This window comes from Oncorhynchus kisutch, linkage group LG4 (assembly GCF_002021735.2).
Source record: "Oncorhynchus kisutch isolate 150728-3 linkage group LG4, Okis_V2, whole genome shotgun sequence".
NCBI classification, from domain to species: domain Eukaryota; kingdom Metazoa; phylum Chordata; class Actinopteri; order Salmoniformes; family Salmonidae; genus Oncorhynchus; species Oncorhynchus kisutch.
Genome location: NC_034177.2, coordinates 9,600,511 through 9,627,384, shown reverse-complemented (window position 1 = coordinate 9,627,384; position 26,874 = coordinate 9,600,511). Strand labels below are relative to the sequence as shown.

At 43.1% G+C, this 26,874-nt stretch overlaps 1 protein-coding gene across 3 annotated transcripts; it reads left to right on the top strand.

The window, feature by feature from the left end:
• LOC109881257 (GRAM domain-containing protein 2B) lies at positions 1–26,561 on the top strand. Of its 3 annotated transcripts, none has more exons than XM_031822413.1 (12): positions 1–223; positions 17,242–17,382; positions 17,520–17,580; positions 17,713–17,785; positions 18,117–18,220; positions 19,220–19,318; positions 19,591–19,731; positions 19,940–20,036; positions 21,168–21,245; positions 21,454–21,553; positions 23,728–23,835; positions 24,355–26,561. In XM_031822413.1, exons 1-12 carry the CDS (start codon positions 132–134, stop codon positions 24,368–24,370), a joined length of 1,110 nt encoding a protein of 369 aa, XP_031678273.1. In that variant the 5' UTR covers positions 1–131; the 3' UTR covers positions 24,371–26,561. The 3 variants fall into 3 exon arrangements, with proteins under 3 accessions (XP_031678273.1, XP_020329005.1, XP_020329006.1); XM_020473416.2 differs by lacking the exon at positions 1–223 and adding an exon at positions 5,362–5,555; XM_020473417.2 differs by lacking the exon at positions 1–223 and adding an exon at positions 8,719–8,934.
• The last annotated feature ends 313 nt before the right edge of the window (positions 26,562–26,874 follow it).

Below are 26,874 nucleotides of genomic sequence, written 5' to 3'. Positions count from 1 at the left end.
TTGGCTTGGTCCACTTTAAGCTAATTTAATGTGTCGTCATAGCTGGAGTGGGAGAAAAGAAAATCCAGGAGTTGGCGTGCAACATCTGTGGTGGAGCGGGGTTTTGGAGTCGAACACCGGTTGGAAGAAGAATGCTTGAAAACCGGACAGATCGATTGAAAACCTTCCTGAGGAAGATGGATGAAAAGGCAATCGTTAGAATCAAGCACTTCATGAAAGAAAGGTAAGGATAGATAACCTAACTAACTGTTCTACAAAAAGCCGCTAGCCCCAGCTTTAGCGCTCTGTACTAATGGGTGGATGTGCAAACAAACATATGCTAACTTGACTAACGTTAGCTGGCTATCCGCTTCTTATAAAATACTAACTTAGCTAGCTAATATCAACGTTTTGAATTCAATATGACCTAACTAGACATTTGTATCATTGCATTAAGCATGTGCACTGAATTGCTTTATATAGTTATTACTATTGCACGAGTCGTTTATCAAGCGGTGCATATACAGCCCTGTGCGATATTTAACTGGCTTGTTATGAAACCACTTGCTAGTTAGTTACATCCTAGGTGACATAGCTAGCTATGTAACTACAGTTGTTTATTGAACACATTTCAAAGGTAATCATATTTACTGTCTCACAAATAAATGCTTGTCAGCTGTCTGTAGTGTCTCAAAGGAACATTCGTTGTGCAAACAGCTGGACCTAAGGCGCGCGTCAACATCGTATATTTTGATGCATAGAGCTTCCTGATTTAAAAATGGCTGGCTGTGCTGTATGAATGTAGCTAGTGTTAGATGTTATGCTTTAATTAGGTCGCAGTGGAAAACTTTTTACACTCAGGCCTTCATATTATCATTGCCACCTTAACGGGCCAAACTCAGAAATTACACCAGCCTACAGTCAAGGAAAGTGAGTATCTTTACATTCAAAACAGGCCCATAATATTCACTTTTCACCACTGTTAACAGAAGGGGGTATGTTTTTAATTTTTTTTTTTAATGAAAATGGACAGCTTACATTGTTATGCTATTGCATCTTCCAATGCTCAGGTTCAGAACAGTTGTAAATCTCATTTGCCTCTCTCTCGCAGAGGACAACACGATTACCTCATCTTCCTCCTGCACCTCTATGTGGCTCAGAATGACAACACTATTTATTTCTCCTGCTGATGTCGGTGATGATCCTGCTCTGCGAATAACCAGAGACTGTATGGATCGATGTCACAGCAGGGGACATGTTCTCTTTTCCTCTTTTCTTTACTGGTATTGTTTTCATCAGCAATCAGCAATCAGAATCCACCATCTCTGCATCATTCAATACAATTTCTTTGTGACAAGGTGTTAAAGTTCAGTCAGCCAGTTATGTAAATGTCGGTTAAAGTATCTGGAGGCTTGGCCCCAATTCAGGGCATGTCTGCCGGAGCCACGCGACACGGTTGCCGGTCCGTGTAAATATAAACAGAAAGGGCTGAGTCTTTAGGGTAAATCGTCAATGGAAACGCATCTTGGGTCCCCATGGGTCAACCACAGGTGGTCTTTCCCTTTTCATGGCCGTTGCACATCGCTGTTTGAACCCCATAGAATAGAAATCCTGTTACTTTCCATCCCCGGTCCCCCGGAAAACAATTGGATTTCCTATTATCCCTGACCCTCTAGGCGATCTCTTTCACTGTTACTGGTATGTGAGTGTGACATTGGTGGGGGTAATCTCTCAGGTCCTCAAGTGTCCAGTTATAACAATGTGTACTTGTCTAAGGGAGGATGCATAGTTTTGAAGTTCAAATAGTCCTACGTTGAAGCTGGGAATAGACGGGGAGGGGCTGCAGTCCAGGGGAGAATTTCAATCGGATTTCCTCTGGTCCTCTCGCCTCCCTCTCAAAACCCATTGGATGAGAAGGTCTGAGGTCCTGCCCCTGTGACCTTCTCGTCCAATGGGTTTTGAGTAGGAGGCAAGGAGAGAAGACATGACCAATCAAGGAAATGTAATTGAAATTCTCCTCGGGTGTCCATCTGGCTCCTTGGAGGTGCTTTTTATTTTACCAGGTAAGTTGACTGAGAAGACATTCTCATTTACAGCAATGATTTTGGGCATAGTTACAGAGGAGAGGAAGGGGGGAAGAATGAGCCAATAGGAACCTGGGGGTGGTTAGGTGGCTCACAACCAGGGGCAGGGGAGGCTTACATTACCAGATTAAGGGGACTTAACCAAACCTTTCAATTATTGTTATTTAAGGCTAAGCCTAACTCTTGAGGTTTTGATATACTCCATTTTTGTACTTACATGGTGTGAGAGCCAGGTGGGAGTTTCCTGCTTGGTGGTGTGACTATCATGAGGCTCTGCTGGAAGAATTGTCTTCTGTCTGTGTCGGCTGAACATGGAGGAAGTGGCAAGAACCCATGGGGTGGTATGACACTCCCAAAACACATTGTTCGGCTGGGCCTGACGGCACGTTGTTTGGCACCCTGCCTTGTCCTGTTGGACCAGTCTGCTGCAGAGCAAAACTGCACCCTCCTTGAACCCTCGCTGGCCTCTGTTCACATCACTTGATTAGTTGACTGTTTTGCTCTTGCTCAATACTGGGATGTAAAATAGATTTGGCATATTTGCTTGACTTGAACTGTGCTGTTTGCTTGCCCTTGTGGCACTTAGATTAGGCTGAACAAAAAATGGTTTTGGATTGTTCTGTTAACCTTAGTTATTTGTACAAAATATTGATGTATGGCTAGGCCATGTGTGAAAGCTTTGGGATTTGTACTTTCCCTTGCTTTTAATCGGCGCACTGTAAAACAATTTATTTTAACAAGTTCGTGAGACCATCTTTTGTCACCTGGTCTTTGCGTTTGGCTGCAACCAATATGATTGAACGATAGAAAATCAGCAGTTTACCTAACTGGACATTTCCCCCCTGTTCTGAGGACCACCACATCTGTCAAAGCTCTTGAGGACCACCATTCGCGGAGTTGTGGGACAACTTTTGCTCCTCTGAAATGCCCCTATCTAGTCCACACTTTAGCTTATGCAATGCAGTTGCTTTTGCGGACATGAGGAGATATTGTATACCACCTCAATGAGGCTAGTGTACTACCAGATCTGTTCCCATCTGCACAAACTGATATTAATAGATACTTTTCTTTGTCATTAACTGTGCCTCTCTCACTCGCACCCTGTGCACAGCTTGCTCTGCATGCGCTCTACTCATGGCGAACTGAGTCTGGGTATCCATAGCAACGGCTCGGCTTGGGCTGCTCTGCTCAGTGAACATATGAGACCTGTAACTGTTAGCTACTTTTCATCACTTCGCTCGGACAAATCTCAAGGAACATTTATTTTCTGTGAAATAATGTCGCCTGTCTTATATTTGACGAGGTTGAAGAATTTGACACCATTTTATGATCTTAGTCAGATATGACTGTACTGTGTGGCAGAGCACACGAGAATGGCTCAGCTTCAAAATGTTAGCGCTACATTCTGTGATACTCGAGCCCTGCCCGTCCCATACATAACCACATGTATAACGGCTGGTAATGGCAATGGTAAGAGCTGTTCTGCGATAAGCCCTCTCACCTCCTTGTGTGACCACAGCAGCCAATACATATCGTATCCGGTGATTTTAAACTGAAGCGGACAAATGAAGGCAGAAATCAAGTGGATGGGGGTGCTGTTGGTCCAAGCTCGTACAATGTGTGCACAGGTAAAATGGTGTGTGTCGACTTGGCCTAATGTGTTATTTATGTATTTTTTTCAGCAGAGCAGTGGTCAGTAGCCACCCTGCTTAACATTGCAGCCCTAAAGTACAGAGTCGACTCAGAGTTTAAACCATATTTTAGTTTGTCTTGTTGCCAAAGCAAACAATTGGCCTTTTGACATGCAAGTGTGAAGTCCTTTTCAATTTCAAATGTCATTGAATTGGCCTGATGAGGAAGAGCTCTTCAGCTGATAGGCCAATCTGCGTCTTTGTGGTCCACCAATGAGACTCTTGACAACTCTCTTCGTTATGCAAAAATGTCATTCATGCTAGAAAAGTAACCTTTTTGCATTTGACCCCTTCACCGTCCTCAGTAAAGGCCTGTTAAGTGGTCTTCTGTGGCTCAGTTGGTAGAGCATGGCACTTGCAACGTTGAGGTAGTGGGTTCGTTTCCTGCGACCACTTCTATGTAAAATGTATGCATGAATAAGTCGCTTTGGATGAACATGTCTGCTAAATGGCACATATAAGTGGATTTACACATACTAGAAAGTAGGAGAAGTAAAGGGCTAATTTAAGACTGCTGGCTGTTTTATGTTGTGAAATCTCTGTCCAGGGGGAAAGGGAGAAAAAAAAAAAAAAATGTTTTGCCTTTTTTGTACTTACCCAGAGTCCGATTTAACTGATGAATACAATTTATGTCTCTACATTTTTGAAGGTAGTTTCTGAACCAATTTGCTAACTAGCATTGGCTGAATGACTGGAAGTCTCTGGGATCAGCTAGTGTCTAAGGTGTAAGAATGAGTCCTAGCCTGAGTTCTAGCCTCAGCCCCAAGTGGCTACCTCTCCTTGTGTCCTCCTGAAAACACAGATGTCAATGTTTATTATCCCCCCCCCCCCCCCCCCCCCCCACCAACATTAGTTGTGACTCCCAAAAGTGTAAAACATTTTTTTAAAGAAGTGCGTTCAACCTGAAGACTCAAATTTGAGTCCCCCCCCCCCCCCCCCCCCCCCCCCCCCCCCACCAACATTAGTTGTGACTCCCAAAAGTGTAAAACATTTTTTTAAAGAAGTGCGTTCAACCTGAAGACTCAAATTTGGATCCACCTGCGGGCTTAATTTGAACTCATGCCTCTGAAAGGTGTCCTTTTTTTTAAACCGGCACCATTGTCCATGTGTATTTTGATTCCTTGGACTCATTGTACTGGTTGCTTTGTAGCACCATCCCCTTGAGTCGTTTTGAATTTGACTGCCATTTTAGTGACTCGGACTCATTTGAAGCCATTTTCATGCTGTGGTGAGAATAGAGGCTGGTGTTACTTCCACACCTCACACTCTTCCCTTCCCAATGTCAGCTGTTTCCAAGGTAACGCCAGGTGACACAATATGAGCGGGGTCAGTGTGGCCAACCCTCTTGTTTTTTTCATCTCACTCTCTCTCTCGTGCTCTGTGTCTCTCTCTCACTCTGTGTGTGTCTCACTCTCTCACTCTGTGTGTCTCACTCTCTCACTCTGTGTCTCTCTCACTCTGTGTGTCTCTCACTCTCGCTTGCTCTCTCTCTCTCTCTGTCTGTGTGTGTGCTGCTTCTCTTCCTACCCTTCAATGTTGTTTTGAACTGCAGCTGTAAAAGAGAGACCTTTACACCCATTGACTGTCTGCAGTTGCTCCCGGGTTCAGCGGAGAGCAAAAAGTACACTCTCCTTTTTCTCACACACACACACTGCTTGTGCTCGGACCAGCGGGCGCTCTCTCTCTGTAGCAGCTGAAGAAAAGGTGGTTTAGGACAAGCTTGGCTGATCATGGAGAGAGGAAACAGCCAGTGGTATGATCAGGATGCTGCAGACTGTGGCCGTGCAGGGAATGGGGCGAGGTAGGGCTCTTTATCCTCTTCACCTGTCACAGCCTACTCACTGCCTGTTTATATTCTGGACTGATCAAGGTGTAGCCTAAGTGTGAGTGAATGCCATCAATGCTTTTCCATTTTACGTGAGTATGACTTTTCTCACTCTGTGTCGACTGCGGATTTAGCCAAACGGCTTCCTTGACTCCAACCACCAGTGTGTTCAGCAGGACGCAACGTTTTGAAAAGTTCAGATAGAAATAGGCTATGTAGAACAAAACTGCCTCTGACGTGTAGAATAAGGAATAGCATCAGCTCTAAATCATGGCATTTCTATCTGCGACGTTCAACAACGTTTAGTCATGGCCTCCATGGACGAAGTCCAGTCCCAGAGGGAGCAGAACCAGCTCTAGATCACATCCTATTGGCCTCAAGTGATCTGCTGGTGACTTCCTTGGGGGCATACAGCAGATTGGCTACACTTCCAGGATTACAAGCTAGTTACCTTGGAGGTAATCACCCTGATCTTTTAAAAAGTGCTTCTGGGCGGTGGGCTGCTGCTAAACCCATAAAGAGGACATCATAGAAACTATGGGGGAAAACACTGTTATATGACAATGTGAATTACTTTAGTAGACTACAGTTTCCCTTATACAACTTCTAGCATGCAGCAAATTGGTTGCTTGACTTTGTTATTCCCCTGCATTTCATTGGCTGTTGCATTTTTATTTTTATTGTATTCTGTGATTTTTGGACCTCACTGACCACATGTTACAAGTAGGCTACAGTACGGTGGATTCTCGTCTCAAACTTAGCAAACATATTTTTTGGAAGGCCTCTACAACAAACAGTGTAGCCAGCAAGTACTGTGTGACTGGCTGCCAGCCAACACTCCAAATAAGCACACGCACACATGTTACGTGGCAGGATCTGAGAGTTCAGCCGTCTAGGCATGCACACATGTTACGTGGCAGGATCTGAGAGTTCAGCCGTCTAGGCATGCATACATGTTACGTGGCAGGATCTGAGAGTTCAGCCGTCTAGGCATGCACACATGTTACGTGGCAGGATCTGAGAGTTCAGCCGTCTAGGCATGCACACATGTTACGTGGCAGGATCTGAGAGTTCAGCCGTCTAGGCATGCACACATGTTACGTGGCAGGATCTGAGAGTTCAGCCGTCTAGGCATGCATACATGTTACGTGGCAGGATCTGAGAGTTCAGCCGTCTAGGCATGCACACATGTTACGTGGCAGGATCTGAGAGTTCAGCCGTCTAGGCATGCACACATGTTACGTGGCAGGATCTGAGAGTTCAGCCGTCTAGGCATGCACACATGTTACGTGGCAGGATCTGAGAGTTCAGCCGTCTAGGCATGCACACATGTTACGTGGCAGGATCTGAGAGTTCAGCCGTCTAGGCATGCATACATGTTACGTGGCAGGATCTGAGAGTTCAGCCGTCTAAGCATGCACACATGTTACGTGGCAGGATCTGAGAGTTCAGCCGTCTAGGCATGCACACATGTTACAAATCATTTGTAAGACTGCAAATTGACCGCAAGAAGCCTGACTAAAACATAATATTTTCAAACCTTGCTTACATTTATTTGTATATGATCATGTGTGTCTATTATGCATGATAAAACTTGAACAGATTTTCCCCAAAAAATCACTGGTGTTTTTAGTCTTATGTCCAATTTAAAATAAGTTTTGCTCACAATGTCGGGGGGGGGGAGGAATGAAACCAAATTGGGCCCGCTGGCTGCTAGTTGAGGAATCCTGCTCTCTGTGTCCTACCTGGACTGTACAGCCTAAAGGAAACCATAAAGCCTTTAACCTGTGTTCCTGTAACAGTGTTAAGTGTTTTACTATTGGGAGGTTTTGCTGGTCATTGTTTGCCTTTATACAGAGCTGATCATGTCATCCCGGTGACGTAACTGTCACATGGTGCGTGATGTAAGTAGTTTTCCAGTCAACTATAATTTTGTAATTGTCCGTGACTTTTCTACAACACCTTATTGCTATCTGATATAACCTTGGCCTAATGCTTTTTGAAAGTGCTGTGTGCCTGTGGTATAATTGGCAGAGTTCATACATTAGTGAGAGGCATATTGACAATTATAAACTAGGTGGTACAAGCCCTGAATTCTGATTTGGCTGAAAGCCATGGTATACCACAGGTCATTTTACTGATCTAATTACGTTGGTAACCAGTTTATAATAGCAATAAGGCTCCTCAGGGTTTGTGATATATGGCCAATATACCACGGCCAAGGGCTGTGTCTAGGCACTCCGCGTTGCGTCTTGCATAAGAACAGCCCTTAGCCGTGGTGTATTGGCCATATATCACACCTCCTCGGGCCTTATTGCTTAATTCGTGACCACTCATGTATGTCCTGAAGGAACCAGTGCAGGTCTAGAGTAGACCATGGCATATAGACAATGCTGGTATGCCATGTCTGTCACCAACGGTTAATTTGATACCGGTTTTCTAAGCGGGACTCACTTGGCAGGATTTAGAGTTGCGTGTGTGGGTGGACATCGTAGAAATATTATTAAATGCATTTCAAGGAAATGACATGTGATGGGGGGGGGGGGGGGGTGGGGGATGATGTCAGAGTAAATTCATCAGAACAACTCTTGAATTTTTTTGCTCAACAAACTACATGCACCTTTCTCACGAAAAGCAAGAGCAGCAGCATAAATGTATCTGGTTCTACTGCAGCAGTAGAGTTCGGATCTGTACAATTCAGTTAAAATTACACGTACCTGTGACAGTCAGATCCGACCCGTGACAGTCAGATCCGACACGTACCCGTGACATTTCAAATTCTTGATTTGTACCTGTCCGGATTGGATCTCGGGTATTCGGGTACAGGTGGTATTCGGGTACACCTCCCTGGGTTTCTCAGACTGTCCCTGAACTAGATGTCTTCAAGCTAAACAAGATCCACAGGCTAGCCTATATAAGAAGGATCCGTAGTTCATTCATTTTCACTCTGAGCTAGTGGAACTTTTTTAGATTACGGGAAGGGCTATTTTTTTGTGTGGTTTTTACATGTCCCCACCTGTGCATTGCACCACTAAGTGCAGGAGGCGTGGGCCCTTAGGCTTACGTCACCCACTACAAAGTGTCACACCATTTCAACACAAAGCCACATCCTTTAGGTAATAGAACTGCTTTCACTTGAAGGATACGGCCAGACTGAACTGGTTCAGAAGTCACTCAGAAAAAAAAACATTTCATTGAAGCAGTGTTGGAACTTAAAAGGTCCTCTTTTCTTTTTCTTCAACTGTTGTTTTGACTGACGGCACATAATGGATTGAAGTGTGCTTTTATTCAGATAAGGTCTTGCTATGAATAGGTATATGAGTTTTCGGTCATCTGGGAGACTGCGTCTGAACGGGTAAGACTTTAGACGGCAGTTTGCTCATTTGATTGTATAATTATTTTCAGGAAAATGATTTGGACTTCTTGCACAGACATTCACGATTCGGGTTGAGACCTGTTTTGTCATGTCACGTTGATCTTCGTCTAGTGTGTTTTTTTGTAGCCTAACTCCATAGAGATTTCTATTTTCTATGTTCTATTTCTGTCCTTTTGGAGAGAGAAAATATCAACTCTGTCCTATGATTGCCTTCATGGGATTTGACTTGGGCTTGCGTACATTCTGAAATGGAAGTGATTTGAAGATGTTTACTGCAATCATATGTTGTGATTCTCACAACTGGCACTATATATATATATATATATATATATATATATATATATATATATATATATATATATATATATATATATATATATATATATATATATATATATATATATATATATATATATATATATATATATATATATATATGTATATATGTGTATATGTATATATGTATATGTATGTATATATATATATATATATATATATGTATATATATATATATATAAAATTCCTCTTGGGTCGCTAAGGCTAGGATCTGTATTTCTCTATTTTAATGATAATTATGTTTATAGATCAGATAATATCATATGCATTTTACCACTATCCACAACTACCAATGCAAAAATGATCATTCTTGTTTTTTCAAGAATGATAATTTGATCATGATCAAATTCTTATTGTCAATGATGGCCTAGGAACAGTGGGTTAACTGCCTTGTTCAAGGGCAGAACAAAAGGTTTTTACCTTGTCAGCTCGGGGATTTGATCTTGCAACCTTTAAGGTTACTAGTCCAACGCTCTAACTACTAGGCTACCTGCCGCCCCGATTACAGGAAGGGCTTTTTTGGTTGTTGAGTCAATACATGTTAAACACCTTTTGGCAGTAATTGCATCTGTGAGTTGTCTTGGGTAACGGCTTTGCACACCAGGATGGTGCAATATTTGCCCATTTCTATTATTTTCAAAGTAATAATGGGCAAGGTGAATACATGACCCCCAAGGGGTCCTGCTGAAAGGTGAATTTGTTTCCAGTGTCTGGTGGAAAGCTGACTGAAGCAGTTATTTTCAACAACAAAAAATATATATATATTTATTATTTTTGCCGGTGCTTAGCTCCATCTCTCGTTTATTTTTATCCTTATAACATGTCAAGCATACCCATACCATGATGCAGTGTTTTGGAATATTTTTGTAGTCTTTTGTTGTTTTCAAACTGTCATTTAGGTCATTTATTGTGGAGTAACTACAATGTTGATTTAATATTTCTCCCATCACAGCCTAGGAACTCTGTAGCTGTTTTAAAATCACTAATGATCTCATGGTAACATCTCTGAGCAATTTCCTTTCTGTCCAGAACAGTTCAGAAGACTATTTTTGTGTCTGGGTGGTTTAAATCATCATCCACAGTCTTACCATGCTTAGAGATACATATTCAATGACTGATTGGTTATTGTTACCCATCTACCAATCACTGCCCTTTGAGGGTTTTGAAAAGTTCCTTGGTCTTTTGTAGTTGAATCTGTGCTTCAACACTGAGGGACCTGATGTATGTAAACTCAGCAAAAAAAGAAACGTCCTCTCACTTCAACTACGTTTAATTTAAGCAAACCTAACGTGTAAATATTTGTATGAACATAACTGAGACATGAACTGAACAAGTTCCACAGACATGTGACTAACAGAAAATGAATGTGTCCCTGAACAAAGGGGTGTTCAAAAGTAAGTCAGTATCTGGTGTGGCCACCAGCTGTATTAAGTACTGCAGTGCATCTCCACCTCATGGACTACACCAGACTTGCCATTTCTTGCTGTGAGATGTTACCTGACTCTTCCACCAAGGCACCTGCAAGTTCCTGGACATTCCTTGGGGGAATGGCCCTAGCTCTCACCCTCCAATCCAACAGGTCCCAGACATGAGAGATCTGGGCTTTCCATGGCAGAACACTGACATTTCTGTCTTTCAGGAAATCACGCACAGAATGAGCAGTATGGCTGGTGGCATTGTCATGCTGGAGGGTCATGTCAGGATAAGCCTGCAGGAAGGGTACCACATGAGGGAGGAGGATGTCTTCCCTGTAACGCACAGCGTTGAGATTGCCTGCAATAACAAGCTCAGTCCGATGATGCTGTGACACCGCCCCAGACCATGACGGACCCTCCACATCGATCCCGCTCCAGAATACAGGCCTTGGTGTAACGCTCATTCCTTTGGCGATAAACACGAACCCGACCATCATCCCTGGTGAGACACAACTGCGACTCGTCAGTGAAGAGCACTTTATGTCAGTCCTGTCAGGTCCAGCGACAATGGGTTTGTGCCCATAGACAACGTTGTTGCCGGTGATGTCTGAGGGCATGCCTTGAAAAATTTAAAGGAGAGCCACACACTCTAGAAGCTCTGATGCAATAATTTAATGACTTGTCTGTCGAAACGTTGGTTGTCTTCATCAGTGCCTTACAACAGGCCTACAAGCCCCCAGTCCAGCCTCTCTCAGCATATTGCGGACAGTCTGAGCAGTGATGGAGGGATTGTGCGTTCCTGGTGTAACTCGGGCAGTTGTTGCTATCCTGTACCTGTCCCGCATGTGTGATGTTCAGATGTACAGATCCTGTACAGGTGTTACACATGGTCTGCCACTGCGAGGACGATCAGCTGTCCGTCCTGTTGCGCTGTCTTAGGCGTCTCACAGTATGAACATTACAATTTATTGCCCTGGCCACATGCAGATGAGCAGGAACCCGGGGAATCTTTCTTTTGGTGTTTTTCAGAGTCAGTTAGAAAGGCCTCTTTAGTGTCCTAGGTTTTCAGAACTGTGACCTTAATTACCTACCGTCTGTAAGCTGTTAGTGTCTTAACAACCGTTCCACAGGCGCATGTTCATTCATTGTTTATGGTTCATTGAACAAGCATGGGAAACGGTGTTTAAACCCTTTACAATGAAGATCTGTGAAGTAAATATCCAATTATCTTTGAAAGACAGGGTCCTGAAAAGGGGACGCTTCTTTTTTGAGTTTTATGTAGGAAGTGGTTAAATCATGTCAACCCTTATTTCACAAAGTGATTCCATGTCATTTATGTGATTTGTTAAGCCACATTTTACTCCTGAACTAATTTAGTGAATAAATAATATTATGTGAATACTTTTTTTATTTTATTTTGAAAATAAATTTTTGTAAACATTTGTTGTATTTTCTTTTCCCTTTGACATGATGGAGTAGCCTGTTTTGTCTACATCAATGACAGTCACCAATCCATTTCAATCCCACTTCCTAACGCAACCAAATGTGAACGTTCAAGGGAGGTGAATACTTATGATGCCCACTGTACATGGGGTTTATACACACATATTTACCCATATTATACAATGGGTGTAAGCAGTGGTCCTAGTAATTTAATTATACCGCTCTTCTCTGTATATATCAACGATGTCGCTCTTGCTGCGGGTGATTCCTTGATCCACCTCTACGCAGACGACACCATTTTGGATACAGCTGGCCCTTTTTGGACACTGTTAAACGCTAGTAAAACTAAATGCATGCTTTTCAAACGTTCGCTGCCCGCACCCGCCTGCCCGACCTAGCATCCCTTCTCTGGACGGTTCTGACTTAGAATATGTGGACAACTACAAATGCCTATGTGTCTGGCTACACTGTAAACTCTCCTTCCAGACTCATATTAAGCATCTCCAATCCAAAATTAAATCTAGAATCTGCTTCCTATTTCGCAACAAAGCCTCCTTCACTCACGCTGCCAAACATCCTCGTAAAACTTACTATCCTACCGATCCTCGACTTCGGCGATGTCGTTTACAAAAGAGCCTCCAACACTCTACTCAGACTACATCCAATTTGCTATCACAGTGCCTTCTGTTTTGTCACCAAAGCCCCATATACCACCCACCACTGCGACCTGTATGCTCTCGTCGGCTGGCCCTCGCTACATATTCGTCTCCAGGCCATCTGTAAGTCTTTACTAGGCAAAGCTCTGCCTTCTCAGCTCACGGGCCACCATAAGAACACCCACCTGTATCACGCGCTCCAGCAGGTATATTTCACTGGTCATCCCCAAAGCCAACACCTTTGGCCACCTTTCCTTCCAGTTCTCTGCTGCCAATGACTGGAACGAATTGTAAAAATCGCTGAAGTTAGAGACCTATATCTCCCTCACTAACTTTAAGCAGCAGCTATCTAGAGCAGCTTACCGATCACTGCAGCTGTCCACAGCACATCTGTAAATGGCCCAACCAATCTACCTACCTCATCCCCATATTGTTTTTATTTACTTTTTTTTTGCTCTTTTGCACACCAGTATTTCAACTTGCACATCAGCATCTGCACATCTATCACTCCAGTGTTCATTTGCTAAATTGTAATCAAATCAAATTTATTTGTCACATACACGTGGTTAGCAGACGTTAATGCGAGTAGTGAAATGCTTGTGCTTCTAGTTCCGACAATGCAGTAATAACCAACGAGTAATCTAACCTAACAATTCCAAAACTACTACCTTATACACACAAGTGTAAAGGGATAAAGAATATGTACATAAAGATATATGAATGAGTGATGGTACAGAACGGCATAGGCAAGATTCAGTAGATGGTATCGAGTACAGTATATACATATGAGATGAGTATAATGTAGGGTATGTAGACCTTATTGTATTAAGTAGCATTGTTTTAATGTGGCTAGTGATATATTTTACATCAATTCCCATTATTAAAGTGGCTGGAGTTGAGTCAGTGTGTTGGCAGCCGCCACTCAATGTTAGTGGTGGCTGTTTAACAGTCTGATGGCCTTGAGATAGAAACTGTTTTTCAGTCTCTCGGTCCCTGCTTTGATGCACCTGTACTGACCTCGCCTTCTGGATGATAGCGGGGTGAACACGCAGTGGCTCGGGTGGTTGTTGTCCTTGATGATCTTTATGGCCTTCCTGTGACATCGGGTGGTGTAGGTGTCCTGGAGGGCAGGTAGTTTGCCCCCGGTGATGCGTTGTGCAGACCTCACTACCCTCTGGAGAGCCTTACGGTTGTGGGCGGAGCAGTTGCCGTACCAGGCGGTGATACAGCCTGACCGGATGCTCTCGATTGTGCATCTGTAGAAGTTTGAGTGCTTTTGGTGACAAACCGTTCAGCCTTCTGAGGTTGAAGAGGCGCTGCTGCGCCTTCTTCACGACGCTGTCTGTGTGGGTGGACCAATTCAGTTTGTCCGTGATGTGTATGCCGAGGAACTTAACTTACTACCCTCTCCACTACTGTCACATCTGTGGATAGGGGGGTGCTCCCTCTGCTGTTTCCTGAAGTCCACAATCATCTCCTTTGTTTTGTTGACGTTGAGTGTGAGGTTATTTTCCTGACACCACACTCCGAGGGCCCTCACCTCCTCCCTGTAGGCCGTCTCGTCGTTGTTGGTAATCAAGCCTACCACTGTTGGGTCGTCCGCAAACTTGATCATTGAGTTGGAGGCGTGCGTGGCCACGCAGTCGTGGGTGAACAGGGAGTACAGGAGAGGGCTCAAACACACCCTTGTGGGGCCCCAGTGTTGAGGATCAGCGGGGTGGAGATGTTGTTGCCTACCCTCACCACCTGGGGGTGGCCCGTCAGGAAGTCCAGTACCCAGTTGCACAGGGCGGGGTTGAGACCCAGGGTCTCGAGCTTGATGAGGAGTTTGGAGGGTACTATGGTGTTAAATGCTGAGCTGTAGTTGATGAACAGCATTCTCACATAGGTATTCCTCTTGTCCAGATGGGTTAGGGCAGTGTGGTTGAGATTGCGTCGTCTGTGGACCTATTTGGGCGGTAAACAAATTGGAGTGCGTCTAGGGTGTCAGGTAGGGTGGAGGTGATATGGTCCTTGACTAGTCTCTCAAAGAACTTCATGATGACGGAAGTGAGTGCTACGGGACGGTAGTCGATTAGCTCAGTTACCTTATTTTTCATTGGGAACAGGGACAATGGTGGCCCTCTTGAAGCATGTGGGAACAGCAGACTGGGATAAGGATTGATTGAATATGTCCGTAAACACACCAGCCAGCTGGTCTGCGCGTGCTCTGAGGACGCGGCTGGGGATGCCGTCTGGACCTGCAGCCCTGCGAGGGTAAACGCGTTTAAATATTTTACTCACGTAGGCAGCAGTGAAGGAGAGTCCGCAGGTTTTGGTTGCGGGCCGTGTCAGTGGCACTGTTGTCCTCAAAGTGGGCAAAAAAGTTATTTAGTCTGCCTGGGAGCAAGACATCCTGGTCCGCGACGGGGCTGGTTTTCTTTTTGTATTCTGTGATTGACTGTAGACCCTGCCACATACCTCTTGTGTCTGAGCCGTTGAATTGTGAATTACTTCGCTACTATGGCCTATTTATTACCTCTGAGCCGTTGAATTGTGAATTACTTCGCTACTATGGTCTATTTATTACCTCTGAGCTGTTGAATTGTGAATTACTTCGCTACTATGGCCTATTTATTACCTCTAAGCCGTTGAATTGTGAATTACTTCGCTACTATGGCCTATTACCTCTGAGCCGTTCAATTGTGAATTACTTCGCTACTATGGCCTATTTATTACCTCTGAGCCGTTGAAGTGTGAATTACTTCGCTACTATTTATCACCTCCTTACACTGTATCCATGTTTCTATTATGTTATTGACTGTGCTTTTGTTCATCCCACGTGTAACTCTTGTTTTTTTTGTCACACTGATTTGCTTTATCTTGGCCAGGTCGCAGTTGTAGGCCAGTTGAGAACAAGTTCTCATTTACATGGTGAAATAAAAAATAAGGATTGGCTTATTATCGTTACCAAGATTAAGGTTCTACTTGCCAAAATTGACCTAAAAATGTTTTTGTTTGTTTTGCAATGAGGCCCTTCAATTTGCAAATAATAGGAGACGGCCATTATGAATCAGCAAACAATTGACCCGATTACTAAAGCCCATTCATGCCTCCATGTTTGTAAGGTAAGTTTAAAAAAAAAAAAAAAAGAAAGTGCTTTTTAGTCATTTTGGTAATGAGAAGGTGAAGTGTTGTAAAGGGGGTATTCGAGAGTAAAAACCTAATTATGAAGGCCTATAAGTCAAGAAATTTAAAATGAACTTGTGAGGACGACGACTCCTAGATTTTATGCATCATGGGTGAATACATTTTTAAAATATTTTTTTTACAGTAACTTGAAAAAGTGTTACGGTAATTAGTAATGTCCAGACTCATTTTACGTAATGCGTATTAGTTTTAATGTAAACTTCTACTATTAATAAAAATTCAAATGTGATTCATGGACAAACTACAGCAACCTATTGTTAGGGTTTTCTAAAGTAAAATTATCCAACCATTTAATCATGACATTTCAGTAATGAGAATTTTTTTGGGGGGGTGAAAAAAGAAAATTGTCATGTAAAATGTATTTAAAATGAGAAATCTTAGTCTTCAGAGTGATATTTGATTGTTGGCAGATGCATCATGGGTTTTCTAACTCAATGTACTACTGCCATAGTGAAACGCCTCAATATATAACTGTCTAGATCTGTCATTCTCATCGGAAGCCAGTCTAAGAAGCTATATGTCTGTTCTTTGTGCTATTTCTATGCTCCCTGGTCTAAAGTTTGGTTTTTGGGTCTTCTACTTTCTGTTTTGCACACCAACTAAAAATACATTTTTTGGGGGGTTATGGAAATTATTTTTTTGCAGTGGTTTAGATGGTACAATGATTATCTACACTATACTTGCTGAATTTTAGCAACCAGGAAATGGCGGGGGGATTTCAGCATCGTGCATCTTTTGAAACTCGTTTCATGAGAATCACCCATATGATTTGCCTACAAGGAAGCTAGTCGCCAATCACCTTGCTTTGCTGTGTTTACCAGAATGCTGTGGTTTACTAGCTAGCACCTTGCAGACTTGTCACAGTGTGTGACACACCACTTTGACTGATATAATTCAGGCTACAGAAAAAGGGTCACCTTTTCCACTCATCATAAAGATCTTTTCTCTCATTTCACAATGAACTTGTCTCCCAGTGGCTGAAATATTCATATCCATCTTAATGGCTTGTATTTAAGGCAGCCCTCTGAAGGAATTAGGCTAGACGCCATGTTTGGAAAGCAGCTCTTAATTACATAATATTCATATTCGATACTTCATGGTTTGACAATTGTCAAGTCTAAATACAAATGGCGCGTTAGAAAATAGATGTATGAGAGACTACATATACATCAGTGGCTTAAGATTGATGGGTGCTTTGGTTGATCTATTTTGCCCTGTCACTGAACCCTTCCGGTCCTCTCTTCCAGCTACCAGGTGGAGAGCGGAGGACTGTCTGTGAAGAAGGAGAGTAAGACGCTGGAGAAGACCAGGAAACCCTTCAGTCTGGAGGAGACCCAACTGGAGCTGCTGCAGCAGAGCAAAACTTTCACCAGACAAGCCCCTGTCAGGTAACTACACTGACCCTGTGCAACCATGTACACTCAAGACTTGGGCCTTTCATAGTCTCTTTGAAGCTAAGGCCTCTGTGTGACTGTCAGCAACCTGCTAAAGCCAGTAACGTCATGCCGATCTCGGTCCCCCACAGGTCTCGGACATTCGATGTGGACAGAAGTTTGGAGAGGACTGCAAGCATCGGTTCACAAAGTGTACGTTGACTCCTCTGACCTTTTTGACACTGTGGTTGGGATAGCTATACTCCACTGCTTTATCAGGTGTCCAAGACTACTCGGTACTTTAACATGGTCAATTCAGTAAGCTTTTCCTCTTGTGTTCTACAGAGTTTTATAAAGCACAACAGAACATTCCACAAGCTGTTTCCAAACATTCCGGAGACTGAACACTTGCTACATGGTAAGTGAAGTTTTGAATATTATCGGTGGCCAATGGTGACTCTCTCCAAACGACCATGTGACGCCTGTGCCAAATAGTCATGTCATGCTTTTCAAAGTCCTAAATCACAAAAACATGATTTAGGACGTAAAACATATATATTTTTTTTAAACTAATCGTTCAAATGATGGCAAGGTTAAGTGAATCTGCAGGGGAACATAGTAACTGACAATGATTTACCTGGCAGTCATTTTGGCCTTTACCCACGCTGACTGACAGTGCTTGCTGTGTGTCATCACGCTGCGAGGACTTTTGTAACTAACGCTTCCTATGTCCTCCCTCTCTCCCCCAGCATACATCTGTGCCCTGCAGAAGGAGGTGCTCTACCACGGCAGGCTCTATGTCACCAAGCATCACGCGTGCTTCCACTCCTCTGTGCTGCTCAAGGACACCAAGGTAAGCAACCGTTGATGGGCGACCCTGACCCTTGCTTGTTCGTCTGTATATTTTCTCTCCATGGCATAGCAGTAGGCTGTTCTGTGTGGAATATGGACTAGGCTGTTCAGTTAAACAACATGGTTTGAACTTTGTCCTATTTGTCAATGGACAGTTTAGAAGTCCTATTACTAGCTAATGGAGATATGTCTACATATCTTTCCCAATGGTGTGTTAATGTTTAACACAGTTTATTTATATACTGAACAAAAATATAAACACAACATGCAACAATTTCAGATTTTTACTGAGTTACAGTTCGAGGAAATCAGTCAATTCATTAGGCCCTAATCTATAGATTTCATATGACTGGGAATAGAGATCTGTATCCGTTGGTCACAAATGCCTTAAACAATGGGCCTCAGGATCTCATCACAATATCTATGCATTCAAATGGCCATAGATAAAATACATAATACAACTGCCACCATGGGGCATGTTCACAATATTGACATCAGCAAACTGCTCCGCCCACACAACGCCATACACGTGGCCTGCGGTTGTGAGGCCGGTTGGACGATACTGCCAAATTTTAAAAGAAAATACATTGGAGGTGGCTTATGGTAGAGAAAGGAACATTAAATTCTCTGACAACAGCTCTGATGGACAGTCACCGTGCCAATTTGAGACATCTGTGGCGTTGTGTGCGACCACTGCACATGTTTAAAGTGGCCTTTTATTGTCCTCAGCTTCTTGATATGCCACACCTGTCAGGTGGATTATCTTGGCAGAGAAGAAATGCTCACTAACAGTGATGTAAAGAGAAATATGCTTATGGAACATTTCTGGGATCTTTTATTTCCGCTCATGAAACATGGGACCAAAACTTTACATGTTTATAATTTCGTTCAGTGTGTTAGTTTAACTTTGTACATCTTAAGTCATGAAAAAAAAACGCCATACGTCACAATGCAGTAAGTATCAAGTGAAGTTTTGTTGCTCTTTTATCTGTTTCTACAGTTAGTGATCCCTGTGACCAGCGTGCAAATTGTGAAGAAACAGAACACTGCCCTGCTGGTGCCCAATGCCCTGTCTATCCGCACCACCGAGGGAGAAAAGGTTAGGGGTCACTTTCTCAGTTGTCCCATTGGCACAGTGCGTTGTCTGCCACCTTAATCAGATGATTAGATCTATACTGGTGGTTTAAATATCAATATTTAATAGAGGGCTGTCTAAGTCATCAGACACATTGACCTCTGATGGATGACATGTAAGATCTGAATCTGATTTAATGACTGGCTTATTTAACAATGTACATTTTGAAGGTGAATGGTTGCAGCCTCGCCTGTTCCAGGGCATCCAGGCTAAATGTCTCTCCTGTGTGTTTTCAGTACCTGTTTGTGTCTTTGCGGAACCGAGAGGCGTGTTACAAGCTCCTGCGGTCCGTGTGTCCTCAACTGAAGGATGGAAGTGCCAACAGCAGCCCTCTATTCTCTTCTGCAGAGAATAGTTTTGACCAGGACAAGCTGGTGGTAAGTGATAATCTTCAAATTCATAAAGATGTCATTTTATAAAGTTTTAAAGTCGGCCTAATGGATTTCCCTGAGCGACAGTACTGCAGATACTACGACAGCCCTTTGTAACCTGCTGATACTTCCTCATATTCCACTGTAGATCTTTTGGCCTCTATTTTGAAGCTGGTTTTAACCCACTGTCTCTCTCCATGGACCTCTCTCACAGAACTCCAGTCAGTCCAGTCTAGAGGACAGTTTTGACCAGCCGGACGGGTCCGACCCGAAGCTCTTCCTCGCCTCACCCCCACCCAGACCAAACAAAGGTGAGTAAGCCTAACTGGAATTACCAGAGTGGTATTTATGAAGCAGGTTTGAGGAGTTGACAAGGTAACTTTGGTCAACTCCGATTTCAAGTCGGGATAACCAGTAATACGAAGTGGGTCACGTTTTAACCAGGTACATGTCTATGGCAACAAATCCCTCAGCACTAACCTGCTAATTCCATTTATCCTGAAGGAAGTGTCTGAGCTGTGAATAGAGGACCAATGAAATCAGATTCCCTCCCTCTTGCAACTTGATAGGAGTTGGGGGGGGGGGTTGTGCATTGATAAGCACATGGCTGTATTAACCATAAATAATCAAATAAAGACAGCATAATAACTACTAAAATAAAGCCTATTTCACACCATAGCCTGCTGAATTTGCAAGATACATTTTCTTTCATTTTGCCACTGACTCTCCTATGGATTGATGGTCCAGCATTGTCTCAATGAAGAGTTCTGGCTCTCCTATGGATTGATGGTCCAGCATTGTCTCAATGAAGAGTTCTGGCTCTCCTATGGATTGATGGTCCAGCATTGTCTCAATGAAGAGTTCTGGCTCTCCTATGGATTGATGGTCCAGCATTGTCTCAATGAAGAGTTCTGGCTCTCCTATGGATTGATGGTCCAGCATTGTCTCAATGAAGAGTTCTGGCTCTCCTATGGATTGATGGTCCAGCATTGTCTCAATGAAGAGTTCTGGCTCTCCCATGGATTGATGGTCCAGCATTGTCTCAATGAAGAGTTCTGTGTTTGACTAGCCACGTACAAAGTTACAGCCTGGTAGATTTTAATGTAGGATGAGCAATATCCACCGTCCTAGTACGGATGACACCAGAGTTGGAATGTGAAGCTAACTGAAGCTGGTTAGCAGAAGCTACATCTACTCAGAAAACCCTGAGTAGATGTAGCTTGCTTCGTAGGATACCCCTCCGGCCAGTAATGGCCTGTTTCTCATTCTAGGACTAGGTTTCATATTAAGCACAATGTTCACCCTCTCCTATAGGTCCTAATGTGTAGACTCATAAAGTGTTTGGGTATGTACCTGACCTCTATATGCAAAGTCCAAGGTCATGTTTTCAGAGATGGGCTAACGTGTATGCCCCCACCCCCTTTTGTTCTTCTCCGACCTAGTGCCTCAAGGGAGCAACTCCACCCCTAGGAGCATAAACACACAGCAGAGAGAGAGCTCCTCAGAGGACCACACGCAATGTAGGTCTATGTTTCCGGCTGGCTCCTTTTCTTACAAACAGAAATGCACGTGACTGTACAAAAACTTTTATGCAGCGAGCCACTGACAAGCCCGTTGTGTGTGCTGAAGTGGATGTCATTTTATTTGGCGATTTTTAAATAAAACACGTTCAGGCTGGAGATGACCTGCAGATGTTAACCAAGTGTCGTTCCATCTCTTCCGGGTCAGGTGGCTCATGGGTGTGGAGTGTGACACAGAACGCCTGCTCCCTTCTCATCCAGAGAGATGCCAGCAGCCTCAACACTCTTCTCTTCATCTACCTAATACTGTAAGTGACCTCTAACGTCTCAATAAAACGTATTTATAAAGCCCTTCTTACATCAGCTGATGTCACAAAGCACGACCAGGTGGACTGGGGACAGCAAGGAGTCATCAGGCCAGGTAGTCCTAGGGCTCAGGGGGAGGTGAAATACTCCAGATATAAGACTGACCATAGCCCCCCCACGACACGCGCACACTATTGCAGCATAAATACTGGAGGCTGAGACGGGAGAGGTTGGGAGACACTGTGGCCCCGTCCAACGATACCCCTAGACAGAGCCAAACAGGCAGGATATAGCCCCACCCACTTTGCCAAAGCACAGCCCCCACACCATTAGAGGGATATCTTCAACCACCAACTATCTATCCTGAGACAAGGCCGAGTATAGTCCACAAAGATCTCCGCCACGGCACAACCCAAGGGTTGGGAACACAGACGGGAAGATCACGTCAGTGACTCAACCCACTCAAGTGACGCACCCCTCCTAGGGACGGCATGGAAGAGCACCAGTAAGCCAGTGACTCAGCCCCTGTAATAGGGTTGGGGGCAGAGGGTTAGAGGCTGCATAGATTTCATGACTAGAAGCTCAAAAGATGAAAAAGCAGTCTTTTTTAAAATTGATTTGCTATCGTAAATGTTAGCAACACCTCCGACCTTTGCGGGATGCATGGGGGATATGGTCACTAGTGTAACCAGGAGGTGAGGCCTCATTTAACACAGTAAATTCATCAGGCTTAAGCCATGTTTGGTGCTTCTACACCTGCATTGCTTGCTGTTTGGGGTTTTAGGCTGGGTTTCTGTACAGCACTTTGAGATATCAGCTGATGTACGAAGGGCTATATAAATAACTTTGATTTGATGTTTGTCAGGTCAATCACATCAAGATTATGATCAGTGATTAGTTCATTGACTATAATTGCCTTGGAATTGAGGGATCTAACATTAAGTAGCCCTATTTTGAGATGTGAGATCAATCTCTTTCAACACTCAACCTTCAATAATCTTTATTTACTAAACATGCAGCCTATTCTGTGTTTACTCAGTTTGATGGCATTCGTGAGTGTATAAGCTTTAGGGTCTCTCGTTTCACAGAACGTTTTCCAGGTGTATACTCTGTAGGCATGGTAACCAACACGTTTTCCAGGTGTGTAGGCATGGTAACCAACACGTTTTCCAGGCGTATACTCTGCAGGCATGGTAACCAATGTGTTCCTAACAGCATTTGCATACGTGTGCTTAGTCGCACGTGATAAAACAACGAGATTAGCAAAAGCTGTGCGACTGGTGAAAGACACACTACGCAGAAATCGCGCTGCCGTTTCCTGAGATGAATAGTTTGACAAATTTCAGTTTGTGACAAATCAAGGAAGTATAGAGAATCATTGTACCATCTAAACCGCTGTGAAAAATATTTTCTGTTTGTGTATGTACCTGACCTCTATATGCAAAGTCCAAGGTCATGTTTTCAGAGATGGACTAACCAAAAATATTGTATTTTTAGCTGTACAAAACCAAAAGGAAGACGCAGAAGAACGGGAAGCATAGAAATAGCGCACATAGAACAGATCTACAGCTTCTTAGACTGGCTTTCAATGAGTGACAAATCTATAACTAACATTTCTTTGAATTGTCAGGGCACCCCCAAAAAAGTGACATATTGCAGCGACAGTTCTGACTGTGAGTGACAGGGTCCAGCAGCACCATATCTAGATATAGTACTACTACCTGCTGTGTGAGACTACGTTTAAGCATTGGAATGTGCTCTTTGAAGACTAGTACCTTCAGAAAGTATTCAGACCCATTGACTTTTTCCACATTTTGTTATGTTAACCTTATTCTAAAATTGATTCAAGTTTTTTTCCCCATCAATCTACACTGGTCTACCCCAAAATGATTTATAAAAAATAAAATAAAAACATCACATTTACATAAGTATTCAGACCCTTTACTCAGTACTTTGTTGAAGCACATTTGGCAGTGATTACAGCCTTGAGTCTCCTTGAGTATGATGCTACAAGCTTGGCACACCTGTATTTGGGAAGTTTCTCCCATTCTTCTCCGTGCTCTACCACACGATGACAATAGATTTGGAGGAAACTCATTTTGCATGACCTATATCTACTTTGAATGATGTAAAATGAGAGTGTATGGGGGAGTTTGACTTAACATTGTGTTTTTAGGGTGGTACTGCTGCTGCTATCGTCGGGGTACATCGGCCTCCGCATCGTGGCTCTGGAGGAACAGCTGACCTCTCTAGGCGCCCTCCCTGAATTTTCCTCACAGAGTGGGTAAGACGACCCCAACCATACCATAACCTCCACATAACATGTCACAACCACAGTACAATTAGCAACCATGTCATTTCGTTAATTTAAACTGGCCCTTTTTATATATGAACGTAAGAATGACTTTTCATTGCCTGGCTCCAGATTCTGATGGGCTTTAGGCAACTATCATTGATGGCTTTACAGTTGTAGGACCTGGTCAGTTGGCTCAAGCAGATTGAGCAGCAGCCTGGTCCAAGATCTCTCTGAGAGACATATGCTGTATATCTGTGCTGTAGTTATACACAGGTGTGATTTCAGACAATTATTAACAGACTTCTGATGACCTAAGATATCTTATCTGCCCTTTGTGGTTGTGCAAGTTGCCTCTCCCTCCCTTTTCAGAGTTCTGACTTTCAAATTCCCGTAAGATATGCAGCTCAGCTGATGCAAGGCTAAATCCTTTTGTATCGCAAAGAGGTGTGTTCAGGCCTTTAAAAAAATAAATAAATTATACTCAACTGCTTTCTTTCACTTTCTTAGGTATAAAGACACATAACCCTGATTGGACGGAGGAGATGTTGGATGACATATGAGTGGAAGATGTGACAATATGGTGTCAGTTGAAGCTCTAAAAAAGAGAACTGGAGCTCTCGTGTTGAAGATATACCTTCTCTTCCCAGAAGAAGTAGGAGACATTTTGATGGTGTTCTAGTGATGGCCCGTCACCTCCCTGCATGATTTCAGAGACCGATGGGTATCTCAAAAGGGCTATATTTAAGAGCGCTAGACCCAGGCCAGCCACGACTCGCAGCAAGCGGAGCCAAGCCAACACGGGACACACACACACAAATGACCTGCTGTGTGTCTGACTTGAAACCAAAGCCAACTGGCTCACACTGAGCACCAACTGAAGAGGGGAGGCGATAGTCAACTCAATCTGCTCTCAGATCAGATTGACAAGAAGCAATTTCTCAGAACTCTGGAATGTGTGCTCGTTTCCATTTTACGTATTCTCTTCAAGAGCATGTGGTCTGTGCAGACGACTTGATTCCAGCCTAGTCCTGGGTTTGCTTTTTTAACACCTAGCTTAAGGTGCAAGTGCTATGCAAGGCCAAAGATGCAGAGTGCACAGAGATGACTGACTCTATCTCCTACTATGGTATCACAAGGCGATCTGTATTTAATCTTTCACTACTAAGTCATCTGCGGGTACTCTTGAAGGATTCTTCTGGTAATCGGCCATAATGATAACAATGAATATCTTCTCTTACACGGATCAGCTAGCAGAGCAGCCATTTTGATTTCCTCTCCTGACAGTCTCTTCCTCTCCTCTCTTTAATATCACCAGTATTAATCCTGCCACTGGCATGATTTAAACCTGTTTTAATGATCAATGCTTTGGAGGCCACTCCCTTGATTCTCACGGGATGTATGCATCTTCAACGTGCCAAAAAGAGTACGATCAGGTTGAATGTCGTCTCTTTTGTAGAGGTTACATTTTCTACTACGTCCATTTTTTTTCCTCCTCTACTATGATAAATCAAAGTAGTTTTGGATATTCCAAACCAATACTATTGTCTTGTTCAGATTTTAATATATCTGTTGATGACTTCTGTACTGTTTTAGGAGGAACTGACATGTGAAAATCAAAGAATCAAACCTCTAGTTGTTGACAGGCCTGTTGAGAACAAACACTGATTCAGATGTTTTGGGACTGTTCAAGAGGCAACATACTGTATTGTATGTTATCGCACGTGTCTGGAACATCTGACACTTGACTGATATATTATGCACACATATGAGTCATCTTGTTTGAGAGAACAACCATAAAGGTTTAACTATCAAGTGACGTTGTTAGTGAGGTCCTAATTTTAAACAAAGCAAAGAATAGGTGGTCCAGAATTTTTTTCAATATGCAATAAAGATTATCCATGGGGAGGGGATTAGCAACCTGTGGGTGTTTTTTAAATGGAGTCTGTTGTGGTGAATTGTTTGTTTAAAAAAATAAATGTTAAAAAAGAGGCCAAAATAATGGCTCTGGTGAGCAAGCGAGGGTGCTTTAAAAGTAGCTGAACCTGCCCAAATCCAAAGACATCAAATTTGAATGAGGTGGTGGGGAAGCAGGTGTTTTCATTCTTTAGTTTAGTAATTTGATGGTGCTAAGACCTTTGTTCTTCTCAGGGGTGCAACCTGTCAGTTTCAGGGTCACGGCACCACTCGGGTTGGTGTTATCACGCGCATGGCGTTTGTCCTTGTCCACCACAGAGATAATGCTCAATCCACTCTTCATTGAGAATCACATTGTACTGTTGCAATATATCAGTCTATGACTTTTGTTTTAACTAGTTTTTTTCCCGACCGACAAATTGAAACATATCGACAATCTAACATCTGCCTGACTAGCTCAATACTGGGTACTCTGTGTTAACGGGACATGAAGAACGTTGACGTGACGTCTGTTATATCCTGTAGTTGTAGTCAGGGTGTTGGGCTAAAAGATGTATGCCATAAAGCAGTACAGTCAGTCGCCGTCCTTCCCCACCAGTGGACAGCACATGTAGTATGTCTTCAAATGGCAACAATGCAAGAATCTCAATGTATGTGTGCTTCTGCATTATTGAAGTGTTGTAAATAATTGTCCTTTTTATTCTATTTGATTCTTGTATTTATTTGCATTCTATGTAAATCAAAGTCTCTGTGAGATTTTGCTTTGGTATTGTTCAAAAATAAATCTACTGTTGCAAGAAGTACTGTATGTATCCTCTTTGTTTAGTGGCAAAGTATGAACCCTTTCGGAATTACCTGGATTTCTGCATAAATTGGTAATCAAATTTGATCTAATTCACAACACAGTGTGCTTAAACTAGTAACACAAATTATAATTTGTCTATATTAAATACAATTTAAACATTCAGTGTATGTGAACCCCTAGGCTAATGACTTCTCCAAAAGATAACTGGAGTCAGCTAACCTGGAGTCCAATGAGACGAGATGTTTGTTCGAGCTGTCCCTCTCTATTTAAAAAAAAAAAAAAAAACTTGCAGAATTTGAGTTTGCTAT